Source organism: Lepisosteus oculatus, chromosome 2, assembly GCF_040954835.1.
Source record: "Lepisosteus oculatus isolate fLepOcu1 chromosome 2, fLepOcu1.hap2, whole genome shotgun sequence".
NCBI classification, from domain to species: domain Eukaryota; kingdom Metazoa; phylum Chordata; class Actinopteri; order Semionotiformes; family Lepisosteidae; genus Lepisosteus; species Lepisosteus oculatus.
Genome location: NC_090697.1, coordinates 18,526,531 through 18,545,106, shown reverse-complemented (window position 1 = coordinate 18,545,106; position 18,576 = coordinate 18,526,531). Strand labels below are relative to the sequence as shown.

The window sequence follows — 18,576 nt, the reverse complement described above, 5'->3', positions numbered from 1 at the left end:
GGAAAGAAAATCAGTTGCCCATTGATATTGATTCATTGCAAAAATAATTCTGTACAGGTGGGTGCATGTCAGCAACAGTATAGCTGTAAAGTGTAATGACAGTGTTGTTTAAAAATGTAAGATGCCCACATACAGCCATGGGCATATTTTGCTTTGCATATGTATTGCAGATAGGGAATCATTTTATAAACAAATACTTTAAAAAAGCCCTGGGTAAAATATTTACTCTATGATTAAGAGGATATGTTGGACAAAGTTTTCAGATGTACATATACTATATATGTGTAACATACTGAATGCCTTCAAATTGAATGTTTTTTCAATATTCAATCTCAATACTACATAAACGTAATCAAAGTTATCTGAACTGACTTTTTAAAATAATTTGACAAATAAATCTATAGCAGGACCGTAAAAGCAAAGCATTTCTGTAACAGGCAGCTGTCAAACTAATTTCAGACATTACCCCAGAAGAGTAGCAGATCTTGCATTTCCAGTTCCCTTGTTAGCATGTTAGTTTAATATCGTTCTGCACGCTAAAGATTTTACACTGGTGTAATCTGGGACCCCCAGTAGTCCTTTTTAAAATACTGTGCTACAAATAGTCCTAAAAATAGCATCGCATATGAGAAAGAAATACTTGCTAAGGGGAGACTCCACAGAAACTGTACTATAACACACTGTTAATGGACAGTATGTTCATTGACTTACTGTATGTGGTAACCCAATGCTTCACATTTACAGAAGCAGTCATGACTGAAGAAATTCATTCTGTAACTGTAAATGAACAGGAAAATATCTGCTACGAGCAAAAATCTTATTTTAAACCCAATGTTTTATATCTGTCTCAAGTTTTATATATCCATCATACTGAAAGTTTTAATGTTAAAAATTTTGAATAAAGTAGTAAAGACAAAAAAAAAACGTGTTATAGACTGCTAAAATTTGTCTTTTTCAGAGAATCGGCACTTCAACCAAAATTAGATATAGTGTTTCACTTAAACTAAAATCTCAAATACAGGCAGCAAAACCAACACAATTCCTTTAAGAGGGTTTGCAGATATAATATAACCCTGGTAAAACACTAAGGATATCTCACAGGGCTGTCCACAGTCATGTGGGTTGTAGTCAAAGCTAGGAAGAAGTGCTGCAGGAAAAACAGACGTTCCACTGAGTGAAATACTTCATATTCCATTTCTAGCATTTATGTAGTACAATTACACAACATGAAAGAACAAGCAAAATATCCAGATGCCCATCTTCATGTATACAGACATTAATCAGGTCAATAGCTAAATTTGCATGAAATAATTAAGACATGTCCTGTTCAACAAAACAAGAAATAACTCCACCTCATCATTTGTAAAGAAGGTGAATCTCAAGAAGTATCAAGAAGTATCAAATGCTTTAGTCTGTCAACACCAGACTAAAGTGGACATTACTTTTGTAGCTTCTGGTAAATTGACTAAAATATCTCATGACAATTTTTCCTTAATACTACAGTATAACAACAAAATATGTACTGTAAGTGGTGGAGATAAAAGTTGTCCAAGTCTGGAAAGCAGAAATGCATTATTTCTTTCAAAGTGTTGCCCATAGAATGTACTTATATTTTTATTGTATATATAATAGCAGGCTATCCATGCATTACTTTGAGAGGGTATTTCCACACAAAAAAAACAGGTACACTAAAGTTCTTCTTTTTTGTCCAATGTGGTGTGCATTATCCATTTAATTTATATTTCTATAATGTTGCATCACACTGTAATAAGACATGAAATATATTTTAAAAAAAAAGTCCCACCTTCTTGCCTTTGCTTGTAATATTTGTGTGGAGACAAAAATATTTTCCCATGAACATATTAATGGTTTGAAGGATTCTTAAGAGACAAAATTATTTTAAAAAACATTGAAATGGAAACATTATGCCCATAAACTAGTATAAAAGAAAGGGCACTAAGATTTTGTATATGTTTTAGTGTCATTAATACAAAATAAGAGTTTTCCAAGTTGTTTGGTTTTAATCTGCTGTGATCATATGCAGTAGCCTCCAGATCTAACATATCCTTGATAAATTGCATCTAAAAATGGATTTAGGATGAAATGTTTTGATACAGATAAATTAAATTAATATTGTGTTTATAAGAAGAATGTACACTCGAAGTGGTTTCTTAATGTAAGGCACTCGCATTCATTCATACTCCAGCAATCTATATTTAACTAACTCTCCCCTTTCACTTTGTGAGAAGCTTTCGCCTGTGGCATTCATGATGTTCTTACACATCTTGCAAGTGATATCTGACTTCTCTCCTTTGTCACCTCTGTCCAACATCTTCAGGTTGTGTTTGTGATTAATCTTTTGTTACATTCTCACCATATTCTACTAAAGGCTGACCAATCAAGATAATTGATTTTTTGTGCTCCCTTTACCACTGAGCTTGATGCAGGCTTTTCAATGTCTTACAATTCTCATTTGTGACCATGCTAGAGCTTTCAGACAAAAAGCTTTTTTTGTGTCTATTTTTTCCCCAGTTTAAAACGGGACCTGAGACCAAATGTTTTTTTTTTCTTGCAGGGATGAGCTTTACCTTTACATGGTCATGTCCAATGCTGGGATTATACCCAACTACATCAAGGGGAACTCATTGCAATTTGGCTAATTCACTGCAGAAATTTGATGTGGAACTGCCAGTCATCAAATGACCAGGTCAGCCTCACATGGTGGTTTTGCAGACCTTAGATCCTGATGATGCCAGAACGATGAAAGAAGATTGAGGTCAAAATGATGCCAGAAGATGAAGATTCACACATTACCCATGAGTGCGAGTTAGACCATCTTTCCAGAATTTTCTCTAACTGCACATAATAATAATCATTTGAGTCAAATGGTTTTTCCAGCCCCTGTATGATGGGGTGGTCCCTGCTTGAATTTCTGGACATTGGATACTACAGTTGAAAACAGGATGACTTATATGCTTTTTAATTGTTGTCACTGGAGCTGTTCAATTTCATCAATCTTAGAGATCTGTGGATAATTCCCTGACTTTCTCATGATTAAGTGTTACTGACTTTGTGTGCCTGCTTTTAATTGCCGTTTGTGATCCAAGTGACTCAGAAGGTTCTTTAAAATCCTTGTGGCTTCGAGAACCTATTAAGACTAAAAAAACATTAAAGAACTAAATTTACAGCCTTTATTTTCAACTTGTATATAACGCATGGTTTAGGTAGATAATGTATTTAAAACTGATATATTTATCAATTTACGCATTTTTATAAAATCGTTTCAGAAATGTTGTAGTTTCTTGAAGTGCACGTTTATCAAGAACATTAATACACTTGGAGGCAACTGTATATAACAGAATAAAAATAATTTGCTTTAACAATTTGAAAAGCAGTTTGTTGAACATTATTCTTCACATTTTAACATTCAGCAAAAATCAATATAACCAGAAATGGCATGCATTTAAAAACTGTTACAGATTCAGTGTAAAGCGGACCGATGAATAAAAGCTTTACACCCAACAAACAACCGAACACAATTTAAAAAATGTAAACCTCATCAACTCTTTCACCTCAGCTAAACTATGTAATGCAGATTTTCAATAAATATGTCTAAAATTATCTTTATACACAGTATAAAGGAAGAAGGAACACAAAAATGATCAAGATCCCTTTTTTTTTTCCTCATAGTATCTACCGTGAGTATTGGAATCTGCGCGAATGCAATGTGTGCAGAGTTACAGTGAGAGGCGCTGTCAGCACCGCAGGCGGAACCTGGCCAGCAGAGGCAGGTGGTCAGAAGAGTTGTGCTCATTAGGCAGCCCGTTTATAGTCCACAAGTCCTTCTCGCACAGGAGACAGAGCCTCGCAAGCAGCTGCAGCCTGCCGTCAGGAATGGGGCCGCTTCCTGTAGCAAAGGAGAGATCCGAATTAATCCAGATGGCGCACGGCCTTCTGTTCCACCAGTTAGGACCACTAGGGCCATAAAGTGCAATTCTGACACATGACTCATCTGCTCACCTTTAAACACTCCTTTGCCAGCTACCAAAGACTAAGAGCTTTTACACTTGGAAAGAGTGAATAATTCGGCAACCAATGTTCGGAATTAGCTTTGTGAACATTACAAGTACAGCGCTTGGGTTTGGCTGTCATTTAGATAAAACCTAATGGTCAACAATAGCACCTTATCAAGAATAGGACACTGCTGTACATACAGTTAGGGATTTAAGTTTTTAGTTTTAACTGGACATAATCTAAAAAAACACCACTCAAGAGTTAAGTAAAAAAAAACTGCTCTTAGTCTTTACACCAATACAATTTCTTGTAGTTGGTATATTTTGATACGATCAACCATTTCATGCACACTGAAGCCACTGGCTTTCAAAACAGTCATCAAGACCACTGACCAACTTTTTTCCAACAGAATGTACCGGTGATGCAACTAAAACAACTCAAAGGCACGGAAAGGAGGGCGACGGGGGGCTTAAGGCAAAATGTGTTGGTGATTGTGAAAGAAAATGACACTTTTTCCAAATTGAAGGAAAGTCTGCGCCCGTCTATAAATACCGCTCTCTGTGGATTGCCAGTCAGACAACTGCCAGTCAGATCTTGTGCTTGAACCTGACCTCATCATCCAAAATTTGACTTGTAATCCGTGCAAAAGTATTATTTTGTTTAGCTGCAGTGCTTTAATTTCTAACAACATTGAACGTTCAGTTATTATTGTCCTTATCAATTCAGTTGCAGTATATTAACAAAAAGAATGTTCGAGGTTTATTATAATAAAAATAACTGATTTTGCTGAATAGTAATGAAAACTGAAAAATCAATGTTAAACTGAACCAAAGAGAAACATAATGAAAATTCTGCTGATTAGAGAACAAGCAATCACAGTGCATTCTAGTGATACTGTACATCCTATACACCATGTTTGTTTGTGAATGGCATTTCATGCAAAGTCCTTTCAGAAGTTAAAAATAATCTCAACAGTAGCTTCATCTTTCATTTGCAATGTCATGAACACACTTCTCCAAAATAACAGAATCAGGGTAAAATGAAGGTTCCAGTGATTGCACTTCAGGTTTTTACAAGCTAAGGACCAACTCGACCAGGACAGAAAGTCTCACTACATCTCCTGAGCCTACAAACACTGGAGCAATCAATGTCAAACTGACAGAGAAGGGGAGGTGAGTGTTAAAGTTGAGAAAAATAAAATTTTAAAAAACACCCATTGGTGCCTTCTTTTTTTCTATAATTAACAATAGTCTTATATACACCAAGACACAATATCTGCAAGCTGCACTAACTTGAAGTTTACCAAAGCCTATCCCTGAGATGTCCAGGCCTGTATGGGTTTGTGTTTTTTACCTGGTTGCACAGAGATATCGTTCTTTGCTGCAGAGTAGAAAACGTAGTCCACAGTGAGGGCTGTCCTAGAGTGACAAGTTGTGATCTCTGGTGTCCCGCCTTTGGTCAGGAAATGAGAATAGACTGAGGTCAGCCTGAACTTATGTTCTATGCTCGACTGCAACCTGTGAAGACAGAATGCAATGCTTATCACATGGTGCGCTGCTCTGCTGCCAGGAAGACTCTTTACCATTTTATTTCAAGACAAATGTGCCTTCTGGCTTTCCTGATAGCTCTGACATTTTATTCTGACCACATAAACGTATACTACTCAACAGTACTTCCGAACTGCCATCAGCTGTGAAATTTACAGAACTGGACAATGTGAAACACTGTCCTAGAAGTAAGATCTTCCCCACCTTGACTGACTAGCTTTATTAAAATCCTGCTATGTACTAAAAAGTATTATTGGCTTTTTATATTTTAATACAATGAAAACCTACTTTTTCTCTGGTGTGAAATTTTCCTCTTCTCTCACACACAGTCCTGAAATCCCTCCTTCATCAAGAACTGTGAAAAACAAAAATACTTAAATGCAAATGTTAAAAAAGCACCATGTGAGATGTTAATGTTTTCACTTAAATGTTAAAACAATTTTAAAGTCCTTTATAGTCCTCAACATATATATTATTTCCAGCATCTAGATACTTAAATCCAAAAGGGAGTCATTATAAAAATAGATCCTTTAATTATGTCCCTGGTGTTAGTTTCCACAACATACTGACCCACTGTTCCACCTTCTAATGTTAGTAGGTACCTGGTTTTGCCTCAGGTGACATTTCATACTGACAGTAGTTAGAGATTCCCAGACTTTTAGGCCAGATTGGAACAGAGAGGATTCTCTGGCCTCTGGGATTCTGCTCCTGTCCTGAGATCTGGAACAAAGAAGAAAACTGTAACATCGGGGAGGGGATCCATTAAGTTCAAAGTGTACAAATAACAAAAATAACAAAATAACAAATAAAAATAATAAAATAACAAATAACAAAAAAAGAGCAATTTCCTTCTTTATTTCAAATCGTCTGGAACAAATCTCACTTCGTAAATGTTAGGATGAGGTACAAACCTCAAAGCTCAAAACCACCTTGATGTATTTTACACAGGCACTTTACTTAAGGCTGGAAATCATTACCCAGAAAAAGCCCTATGAGCCTTTGGTCACCTTATACTTGCTGTCACCCTGTATATACACAGTATATAGCTGCATAGTTGCCAAAAAGAAAACCTCCTCACCTTGCCGATGGGAAGCCCCTCATATTCCAGCTTGCCTTCCCTAATGAAGCTGTAGAGCGGAGAGCCAGGGACGGAGTTGAAGTCCCCACAGAAGATGATGGGGCAGTAGCTTCCATCCTCCTGGTCGGACACCTTGCTAATCTCGGCCAGCAGCATGGCCAGCTGGGTGAGCTTGATGTCCCCTCTCCTGGGGTTGTAGAGCAGGTGAGTGTTGGCCACACAGAGGCAGGGGGCCGAGCATCCGGGGGCAGCGGGCCTGAGGAGCAGCACCAGCCCCACGTTATCCCGGTCCAGCAGGGGAATACCATGGCGGTAAAACTCTACCGGATGGCACGACACCAGCGAGAATTTGGACTGCTTGAAGCCAATCACACAGCCATCTGGCTTCCTCCCTGTCCGCATCTTGTACTCACAATGGTAACCTGTGTGGGGTGCAAACAGTGGAATTGAAGGATGTGATCTTGTTCTTCTCAGTCATACAAATGTCTTAATTCACACCGCATTAACAAATTCATCTTTCTGACAGTACTTTAGGAAGAGAACTAACAATTCAAATGGTTTATATTTATTATACGTCATAATATTTTATGGGTGTTGTTAATGTTCTATCTACAAACTGATGTACTTTATTCAATTGATTTTATATGGCACTTAAATCTATTTTTCATACAGCAACATTTTTTGTGAAGGAAAAAAACAAGTCAGATTCAGATCTTAGACTCAAGTGTGCTATGTTTACAATAAGCAGGGAACATACACAGCATATACTACGCATTCATTCAGAGCATACATAGTTAGAAACTACATGGTTGAATCTCTTCAAAAATGACATTGGAAGTGTGCTGCTTTATTGGCTGTTCTAAAAGGAAAACAGTCATGTCTAATTGTATTCCCTGAAGAGTTATTGTGATTATAGGGAGGACAAAATGTAAGTAGTGTAATTCTAAAAATAAAACAGGGCAATGTACAGCTTTTTAACCTGACTGTCTGGTTTTATCCGACACAGTGATATAAAAAAGGAAGTGGTGGGGATGGCAATAGCACAAGTAGTACAGGGATCATAGTTTTTGGAAAGAAGCTAGAGCTCCCTCTAGTGATTAAACCTATGCAATTTTAAAAACAGCACCACTCAAAGATCCTTTGGTGGAAACAGTAATTGCTCATGATAATCTGTAGACTAGACATACTTGAAATACACAGCTGCAATTTTATACATTAATATCTGTAGTAATACCATTCTCATAAGATATGAGGTTTCAAGTTGACAATCTTAACGTGTGATGCACATTCTTCTGTGTATTTCAATTGCCCTACAGGCTGCTGCCATATTTTCTGGTGAAAATAAATTTTATAGATGGATTGGTTTTATAGGAAAATTGGCGATGTGTTATATATGACATGTGTGTTTTAATGACATCAATGTAGCAATGCACTTGTATAATCTATAACTGAGATTTTCAACATCCCAAATTATTTAGTTCTATTCAGTGGTTATTTTATTAAAGAAATAAGATACATGTGGAAAAAAATAAAACAAAATCTCTCTGCGGTACCTAAGGACTCTAGACTGGGTTTGATCTGTTTTTTGTAGTGGTCCTCTTGCACTTCTTGTAGACACAATATCTAAGGAGAAAAAGGTTTACACAGCTGTATAGTAAATTTGAACACAAATACACATCTGCATTATACAGTCATGTTATGATGTAAAAGGATCTGTCTGATAACTGATGCTCACAGGTGACAGGGGAATGAAACAGTGTAAGAGACAATACAGTCATTAGGAAAACTCAGGTTGGGCTACAGTAGGTGGTCTTGTGGGGTTAATCGTTACTTTTCTTTTTGAAAGCCTGGGATGATAAGCAATTTACTTTGCAAATGGAACAGATTTAGTGGATTTGTTACAGTTCCAATTGCGTAACACTCTACAATTCAAAAGCCTGCACACCTTCGAAAGGCTAGAGGCTATGTACTTGAAGGGCATAGATGTCTAACTTCCCTCCAGTTAACCGTTTACCGTACATGCATGAGCACTGCAAGAGCATCAGAGAACACCCTGTGACTACTTTTGCTGTCCGTCAAACACCTCCACAAAGTTTAAAAGAAAGGAACAGGTAGGGCATACTGCTGGGCCTGCAATTCACTGAGGGCCACTCTCACAATGTCTCACAAAGTTACAGACCTGAGTTACAAGTGTCTCTGCATGGAAAAAAAGCATTGTGCTGGCAGATATCTATAATATTTTAGTTTTTTTATTTTTCTTAAGAATATTTCCTAACATAAGACAATGTCAAATTATTTATTTTTTTTCCACAGCTTTGAAATAAAAATATCACAGAGAACTACATTTCAATGTAGGATTTGTAATTCAGTAAAATGAGAGAATTGGTCAAGGGTCTGAATACTTTTGCAAGGCACTCTATACAGTATTTTTGTTCAGTGACAAAGAAATAAAAGGAAAATATTTTACGTTCATTCACATTACGCAATTTGAAATCTTGTTGCTGGTAAAACTCTCTTCTTTAGCTCTATCAAGGCGTTAGCCCATTGTTTGGTACACTGTCTACTGTATTCAAGTATTTCATTTAATTTCAGAAAAATATTTCTGCAGCAGGTGCTAAGACATATTACTGAACAGACATATGTTTCATTAAACAGAGACCTAGCTTAAATGTGCATTACAACTTTAAGCATTTTGAGCGCAGTTTTCAGAGCATAACATTCAACAACAGATAGTTGAAATGCCTGTGTACGGAGTCAGACAGATCTTTTATCATTCTGAGTTCAACAACACTAACACAATCTTCATACAAGCTGTGCTAAAAACATTTCTTAAAACGGATTCCTTTACATCCTGCTACAAGTAATACAAATCTATTTTAGTGATGTAATGCTTGTTTTGTAAGTTTCAACTTAAGATAATGATCAAACGGAAGCATGGCAATAAGAAAGACATAAACCACCCTCTCGTCTTCAGCTCTTTTTTACTCACATCTGCATTATGCTGCTTGAACTCCTTCAGGATGTTGGGAAACCTGTGATTCCAGTTCAGTATTGGCTGGCTGCAGTGTCTGTAGAGGTGTGAATTGTCCTCCAGTAGGTCCTGGGAAAGGATGTTGTACGACATCACAGAGAAGTCAAATGACTTTGTTTCTTTCCCATCCGCAGTGAAAATGTTGGCTCCTTCATTCTGCTGGTAATGTTGTGAAAAATCTTCCCACCTTCTTTGTATTTCTGCAGAACACCCAAAGCATGAAATAAAAGACAGCTTTAAGAATTTGCAGAATAAACAGAAAATTGAAGCATTACAAAAAAAAGATTTTTGCATAAAAGTTTCCTTTCTGTCAAGGCTCAAGTACAATGTAAGCCATTTGTACTAGAGGAATGAATAAGCCTCTGTGCTGTAAAAGGCCTCATTTGTTCATCAGGTTTCAGGCATCTTATTAGATTACAGAGGTGTGTAAAAGACAATAAGGCATCAAACAGTAAAAGACTTCATCGGTTTCAATGCCGGGTGCTGTTTAACAAACCAAAATTTTGTTTAACCCTTCTGCTCCATTTGTTTGTTTTCAACACAAAATCATCCAAATCATCTTATTACTGCAATACACATGAAACAGTCAGAAAGATACTTCTAGGAAAGAAACTGGTTGTGTTTTATTTGTCCACAACATCTACATGACAAAGACTGTTTTGCCTTTTTTTAAATTTTTTTAGTCTTACAGATGCAAATATTTGGCGACTGAATAAATGTACAGCCTCTTTACTGCAGTCCTACCTGCTCCCCGCTTTGCTTGGTGAGGACACGTTTGACTGACGCATGTAGTTTCAGATTCAGCGGGGCTGTTCTGGGATGAATCATTCGGGCTCCCAGGTGGCCTGACAGAGCGGAGAGAGGGAGACCCTCTGGCTCCATGCTGACGGGTCTCATCGTTGCTTTTCCTCCTTTTGAAAGGAGGCCCGTTGTCACAACGGTCCATGTGCCCACAGGAGAGATAGATAGCCGGCGCCTGGCGAAATCTAGTAAAAGAGGAATTTGGCCAAGCTGTCCTCCACCTGCTGTGGTGGAAATGGTACGGAGGCTTGAAATTCACAGAGAGATACCTGCTGGGGTGGAACTGCTGAGGCCAGGGGGGTAAACCACTTAAGCATGAGCTGTTCCACAAGGCAGGGCCCTCCCAGCTGCTTCGGAAGGCCCTCAAGTGGAAGAAATGGCTCCTGCCTGGGAGTTTCAGGTGATGCGCAAACATGGAGCGGCTGAGGAGAAAAGGGAAATCTGTCAGATCGAGTCAAAACAGACCTACAAGAGAATACTGCGCACATAACAGTGTAGAGTGTTAAATAATTGATCATGGGCAATAAAAACATAAGAACGGTTATAAATAAGCGGAGACCATTCAGCCCATCTAACCCATTTTGATGTAGTCAAGTGATTCAGGAATCAAACCAAGCTTCGACAACGTGACTGGGAAGCTTGTTCCAAAATGGTGAAAAAAGTGACTTGTGTTCTCAGTTTTAGCACTATCGATTCCATTGTAGGCCTCTCCGACAACGAGTGTCAATTCACTTCTAACGCTACACTTACCATCACTAAAAACAACAGTTTTTTAATCGTTTCTCAAAATATTACAAATGCAAGTGATCACCATTTTCCTCTTAACACAATCTTTTTTTTACAACAGAGAAACTATTTCAAAATAAACAAAGCATAATGCAGACAACAACGCAACAGGGGTATTATAAATATTTTGACCAGGATATAGATAAATATTTTGACCATGTCGTTCCCACTGGTGCTCTCTAGCTTCACGGTTCACCGTTTATTCCAAGAACACCTGCTGGGTTTACTTTGCTGAGGCACTTGAAGACTCGTATTAGGTCCACAGTCTTCACAGGCCCAAACATATTAACACCTTCCGCATACAGTACATGAATCTAAGCTTTCACTTACAGTATATCCAAGTCAACAGCAGTTATGTTTACACTGAAGAGAGAGGTGGGAATGACAACGTATCAAATACTCCCACAGTGAGTTCTGTTTTGCCTTCCTCAATGATCCAATAGGTGTCATTTCAAGCAATAAATCTCAACAAAGTGAGTTTTTAAACTAAGAAACCGGTATAAGGTTAAAAATTACAAATCACTTTGAACACTTTCAAAGCCAAAAGTTCATTTCAAATGCATTCCGAATAGAAATGTGAGATCAATTAACTATATACAATGTAGACTCAGAAACTCAATTACTGTGAACCCATGGCAGTGGTCTTCCTAGACTCGGGATAAATGATTGCAATCTGTAATTTGTGTGAATCTACGAGTTTGTGGGGAAGAGAACATGTGAACATTTTCAACCCACTAACAAAGAAAATAGCAAAAGCAGTAATTAATCATTTCGGATAGCCGCAGTGACTAAAATGCATCATTATCCGGTATTGTAATCGCTAACTTTTTAATAAGAGTGTTAGGGGGGAATCTAACATTCGCAGATTTACACTAATGTATGATACCACATTTAATGGATACGTGCTGCTTTGATTTAAAAAAAAGCTTACATAACTATAGAGTCCATAAAGTGTTTTCCGATTCCAAGTCAAATAATTTTAATAACCCAAGACAAATAAATACACGGCAAAAGTACTTACACATTAGGAGAATGTGTAGCTGCATTTTATCATTTGTCTTGAAAATAAAACGGTAAAGGAAAGCTTTATTATTAAAACACTATAAAATTCTCCCATAAATCCACTTTAAAATATTTTCGAATAATTCCGTTTACAATCCACATAGGCCCCAAACTACCCTCGTAAGGAAAACTACCCTCTGAGCTCTTTACGAGCCAACCCCTAACCTCTCAGAAAAAAAAAATCCGCATAATTCTTAGTTTCAAATACCCGTTTCAATTTCCTCTTGGGGGGTGTAGTCTTTTTGTGATACGAAAGCAATTTTAAATTGCAGAAAATTCTACATAAAAGACTACAACTCCCTGTTCTATCAAGTCAAAATCATTTTCTACGGGGTGCTAAAAGGGTTAAACGGAGCAAAAGGAGAACAAACAACATCAGATCAATGCCTATGACATAAAACAAATAGAAAAGGCAAAACAACAATGGGCCACATAAAATCGCATTATAACATATATTAAGTGCAAATAATACTGACAATTTATTTTTGTTTATATGACATTTTAGTAACTCATACAAAAGAGAGTCATACCTACCAGAACACTTATTTTTTTACAATAAAACCAACATACCTGCAGACGAGCTGGCTGAATTGTCTGAATAGCATAAAATACAGTTCCTTTTCACTTATTTTCTTCAGCGGCATATGCGAAGCTATTGTTTGTCCTGACGACTGGCATTAAGTAATAGTGCTAAGTGAATGCTTAAAGCAGATCTACTGTAAGACTACACTCGTCCTCACCGCATTACAGTACTGTAAAAACGGAACGCGGAGAAAGACAGGCTGAAACTACAGTGACCAACGAGGTCGTCGATGCACTCAGAGCCCCGTTACAGGCAGCACACTGCACGCCCACATCTCTTGGTCATCAACATCGATTGGTCTTTTGTAGACAAAAATTATCATATGTATCATTCTGCCCACACAAAACGCTGAATAGGACTGGGCGCCACAGCTAACGAATCTACATGAGATGTCACAAAAGCATAATGTTTCTTGATTTTCACAAGGCTTGACGCCTGGTGCTGTAATTATCTTTTAGTTCACCTTGCAAAACAGCATGTATTGCAATAATTAACAGCCCAGTTTGCTTAGAGGTAAATGGAATACACGGGTATAAATGGTACATTAGCTATTTTCTTAAAGTGGCATTAAAACAGTCATGATTCTGCAGAGAAATGCATTAATGACAAGGGTGAATCACACACGAAATAGCAATCTGGGTGTTTATGGAGAGTCTTCTATATCTACATCAACACAATATGGAGAAGCAATACAAGAACAAAAAGAAAACTTGGGTATGTACCTCAAAGTGTGAAACCTAAAGGGAGTAAGGTTAGGATTTATAATGTAATAGGAAGACCTCATTTAGAACAAAGTGTACACATTTTTTCGCCATACCATGAAAAAGACGATATTTGAAAAAGCGGCTAGAATGATTAATGGACTCAAGGGATTGTCATATACAGTATGTGCGGGATGAGAGACGTTTGTTTAATCTACTAAAAATGGCATTGAGGGGAAATTTGATCCAAATGTATACAATTTTAGGGCGTATACTGTAGATAGGGTCAATCCAAGGGACATGTTCTGTCTTTGAGGACCTTCAAGGACTGATTGAATGAAATTCTAGATTAACTTGGCAACAAAAGCACTAAGTTAGTAGGATAGGGAAAACAAACTTATCCCATCTGTGCTCTAACAATACAAATACATAGACTTTAATAGTCCTTCACCTTTAAGTCTTATTTGTATTTTATTATTTGTAAACTTGTATTAGTTTATATCTTATGTTTTCCAAATAAATATTAAACAACACCAAACATTGCTTTTCTACAAATACAAATCTATCTGAACAATAATTCAATATGGTAGTGTCTGCATTGTTTAATAGTTTAATTGCTTTATATCTGATTTATTTAGCACTTTTTTGCATCTGGAAAAAAGTCGGTTTCCACCTGGTATAATGTTCACTCAAACATTTTGAAATATCTCTGGAAGTTTATACAGTAGAAGCCTGTTTCATGGTTTAAACTAAAGCTAAAATAAATGCTTTATTTAAAATATGTGACACTAAAAAGCATGGGTAGGAAAAATTAGTACTGCTTAAACAATCCAAATGTGATCAAGTAAGGCTTGCTCAGTCATGATTCTTCAGATATCTTTACTTATTTAATAAAGACTGAAGTATTCCCCTCTGTGCATTTTTATTATCAATAAAGACTGCATCGTAAAGTCTACATAAGCTACCATCACATGTTCATCTCAACACTGGGCAGGAAAGGTAACAATACAAATCTTCTGTGTTCATCTCTACAGGCAAAATGCATTTCAGTGCCAATAGCCTTCTCTTTGTTACATTCTGTATATACAGTAAAACTAATTGCCGCAGTACTCATGATAGGAGAACTAGGAGGACTAGGAGGATAGGAGGAAAGAGCAGATGCACGAGTCTCTGCCATTGTCAGTAATATGACAATTATTGTTCTGAAGTGGGGCATGTAAATATTGCACAGATCCAGCAGTGCTCTATTACTACTTAACTATATTGTGGAAGGTATTGCTGGGATCTGTTCATTTAGCCCTCACCAAAGAGCATGCTAAGATACAATAATGCTGACTTGCTTTAGCAGCTCCAGTGACTTACGCTGCACAACCTAAGACAATACCAACATCCATAAACATACCATAAACAGGATAAAGCAGATCAAGGTCTGCTGCATATCAAAGCAGGACTTTATGCTACATGTTAAAGGATAGGACAGATATCATTAACAAACTGTACTGAGCCCATACTGTATACAGTATAAGGGTTGGAAACCCCTTTCAGTGTGTCTGTTCTGCAGGACAGACCCAACGGGTGTTGCTGTCCTTATTGAGCTCAATCAAACTGTTTCTGCACAAGACTGTCCTGCTCCTCTGATGGAGAATTTCCCACAACAGTTCTAATTTTCAATTCAAAACCCAGCTTTCAGGAAGTATAAAAAACCTATCAAAAACATGTCATTTTTATGAGCATGAAGTAATATGAGCATGTATTTTTCTAGTACTATTAAAGTCAGTTTTCATTCCAATAACTGTTATTTCATTCATTTAATTGAGTCCTGAGTCCTAAGAAATTACAAAACGTTAAGAAACGTAAGAAATTACGTTTTTGGAAAATTTGCAAGTTTTTTGTTACATAAAAGTTTGTGATTTTGTACCTGAGAGCTGGTCTGCATCAAAACCCAGCAGGTGTGTAGTTCTGCAGGACCAGGACTGTTAACCCTTGATCTAGTCCATATCCTGTACAGCTTGTGTTTTTACTCACTGTGTTTTCTCCCCAAGTGAATAAATAACCTGTCTCAGTTCTAAGGCTTAAAGGTAATGTTTAATAACATTACTAAGACATTATTTGGCTATAGCAAATTTAGGTCATCTGTAGCAACTTGCATGTGTACTCATTTGTACCACTTGGTATTTTACTGGAGCGATCTGCATGAAGTACATTGCTCAGGTGTTTACAACAGCACTGTCCCACCTGGGATTTGAACCTACAGCCTGCATCATCATTGTCTTCATAATAATCATCATGGCATCATGAATAAAGCTCGTCACAAATATGGTCTTTTTTATTAGTTTCAGTTGAATTATTTTTTTCTTCGTTATTGACAGTAAAACAGTCACGTACTGTAGGCTAAACAACCCTTGTAACCATTAGGGGCAGTGTCGTCTTGGTTTATATAGCAAGGGAACAGCTGTAGTTCTTCAGATGGACCCCAAAGAGACAGAAATGATAGCTCTCAGCCTGCTGCTGCTCTTTCTCTGCAGCACCCTTGGGAACTTGGAGCCCCTGGAGGACACCAGCCTACAATTCTCAGAGCACTTGGATGCAAAGCAGGAAGTGACCGTGAGATGGGGGTTTAATGAGCCAGGGAGTCCTGTTACATTTGAGGTGACGTTCCCCACCTTGGGCTGGGTGGGATTTGGTTTCAGTCCCAGTGGCGGGATGTCTGGAGCAGACATAGTTATTGGAGGAATCCATCCAAATGGAAGCACTTACTTCACAGTAAGCAAAGATTTGTATGTCCTTAAGCATTGATATGAGTAAATATAAGTGTTCATTATGGTGATTCTTTAAAGTAGACTGTGAAGTCAGTAATTGATGTAAACAATATAAGCTTGCACAGTTAGATGAACTGTATCATTTAAATTGTGACGTGATGATTTACAAGACTATACTTAGTGGTCTTTTTAGATTTGTCCTATTTATTCCAGTCAATGTACATAAATAATTTTTGCGTATTTTGAAGGATTTCATACTCTGATCATAGATATCATGACGCCCTAAAAGTAAACCATATATTGACATATTTAATGTCAATATCTGGTGAATGTAAGGGCTTCACATTTCTGCTTTCTGTTTGAATGGCTCTTTATGTGTGCTTATCAATCCTTTAGATGAAGTATGGATTGATCTGGTGTTGGTTACAGTAACAACTATTATTTTCTTTACACTACATGTAGTCATTCAAAAACAAGTATATGAAATGTATTTGCATACATAGTATGTCCTTTCAAGCATATCACTAAGTTTTAGCCTAAGCAGTCTTTTTTACGCAAAGGAAACCACATTTTATCAGTGCAATCTTTGTTTCCCTCATTGCTTATCTGATAATAAATATTTTCCATGTAGTGTGAACTCATACTGTGTATACAAATATGTTCAATTTTATATAAGTGTAAGAAGATTAGCTTCCAGTTAATTTATTGACCACAGGCATCTTGAAACATTTAATGTACTGACAGAGGTTGCAAACTCAGTCCTGCATGTTGCTCTCCAAAGACCTCATGTACACATTGTCCTCATTGCTAGATAAAACAATCCATAAAACACTTTCCTTGGCCAACTTTCCCTGTGCAATCTGCAGCCAGGCTTGACTTGTCATTGCAGAGACAGAGACACCTGCATCAGGCACAGGTTCAGCTCAGATTTACCAGATGGTGGTATCAAGATTGCTGTTATTACATAGTCCATAACTCTGCCAGCAACCTATTACTTGTTCCTTTGCAGCCTACACATGCTGACGCAGCTACCCACCTGAACTACTACAGCAACTGTAGGGTTTGCTTTGTAAAAAGCAAACTCTCAATGTGTTCACTCCAGATTTCCTAATTCTGGGGTTATTATAGACAGTGGTCTATCTCTGGGACAGTGACAGTTGTTGGCAGCGCTTGATTGAGGATGAGTAAGTTCCCAGTACCCTAGCAACATTGCATTGTAATATTCTATCCTGCAACAGTCCCAGAGTGCTTTCTGTCTTACTCGTCAGGATTTATCAGGGTGATGGCAGCCAGCTAACTTCTTTGACACTTTTGCATTTTATGCAAACTTACAAACTCTTCCTCGCATTCATGCATTGTCAAAGGATGAGTACAAAAGAGGCAGATTTCTGGGCAATATTTTTTTTGTTTTTTCAGAAAACAATTTTTATTTATTTACAGAAAAGAAATTGTGTAACAAGCTAGTAAGGCCTCATTGAGAATATCGTGTACAATTTAGATAATAGAAAAGTTATTGCTGTTCTGGAATCCGTCCAGAGAAGAGCAACCAGATGCATTTAGGGAATTTCCTACACTGACAGGCTGAATGAATTAAACCATTTTAGTTTTGAACAGAGAAGGTTACAAGGGGACCTGATACAAGTATTCAAAATCCTCAAAAGCACTGACAAAATCAAGGCAGCAGTCTTTTTCAGAATGAACAGTGAATCACAAACCAGAGGACACAAGTGGAAACTACAGAGAAATGTGTTCATGAAACCAAGAGCGGGACACAGTTCTGTAGTTCTTGTGAGTCATGCTATTGATGCCAATACGCAGGTTTCAATCAAGAAACAATTGGAAGAGATCCTTGGATAATTAACTATCAAATGGGCTAGACAGGCCAAATGATTTCCTCTCATTTGTCACCTTTCCTACACATATGTTCTTCACAATAATGTGTCTTAGCTGTGTATGCAGAGATCCCTCCATCTTTCAGAACTATACCAGAACCTGTGATAAAATGAGTATGATAAAATGTAACACACTCCAAGAGGTATCAGGCCTTTTAGCATTATAAATGAACCTATTAAGCCTTTCAAATGTTCAAATCTAACACAGTTGGTTACTATTACAAAATTACTTTTGTTCCCTCTGCATAGGGTGCCAGACATTCTTTCTTAGGGTTGGTGACTCCATTCTCCTTTCTGCCATGCTGAATGTACTAAATAGACA

At 37.4% G+C, this 18,576-nt stretch overlaps 2 protein-coding genes across 4 annotated transcripts in view; one reads left to right on the top strand and one right to left on the bottom strand.

Moving 5' to 3' along the window:
- Positions 1-1,589: 1,589 nt before the first annotated feature.
- On the bottom strand, positions 1,590-13,142 carry angel2 (angel homolog 2 (Drosophila)). Of its 3 annotated transcripts, XM_006626112.3 has the most exons (10): positions 12,890-13,142; positions 10,741-10,893; positions 10,415-10,656; positions 9,629-9,870; positions 8,193-8,262; positions 6,640-7,061; positions 6,164-6,281; positions 5,850-5,916; positions 5,368-5,531; positions 1,590-3,907 (listed from the first exon to the last, which is right to left on the bottom strand). In XM_006626112.3, the coding sequence occupies exons 1-10, from the start codon at positions 12,961-12,963 to the stop codon at positions 3,756-3,758; spliced, it is 1,704 nt and encodes a 567-aa protein (XP_006626175.3). In that variant the 5' UTR covers positions 12,964-13,142; the 3' UTR covers positions 1,590-3,755. The 3 variants fall into 3 exon arrangements, with proteins under 3 accessions (XP_006626175.3, XP_015208257.2, XP_015208263.2); XM_015352771.2 differs by having other exon boundaries at positions 10,415-10,893; XM_015352777.2 differs by lacking the exon at positions 12,890-13,142 and adding an exon at positions 12,279-12,488 and having other exon boundaries at positions 10,415-10,893.
- LOC102684830 (DBH-like monooxygenase protein 2 homolog) overlaps positions 11,610-18,576 on the top strand; it is a 20,852-nt gene continuing 13,885 nt past the window's right edge. Inside the window, exons 1-2 of the mRNA XM_006626111.3 lie at positions 11,610-11,664; positions 16,129-16,366. Of these exons, the coding sequence (XP_006626174.3) occupies positions 11,612-11,664; positions 16,129-16,366 (291 nt within the window). The 5' untranslated portion in view covers positions 11,610-11,611. The remainder of the gene's footprint in view (positions 11,665-16,128; positions 16,367-18,576) is intronic.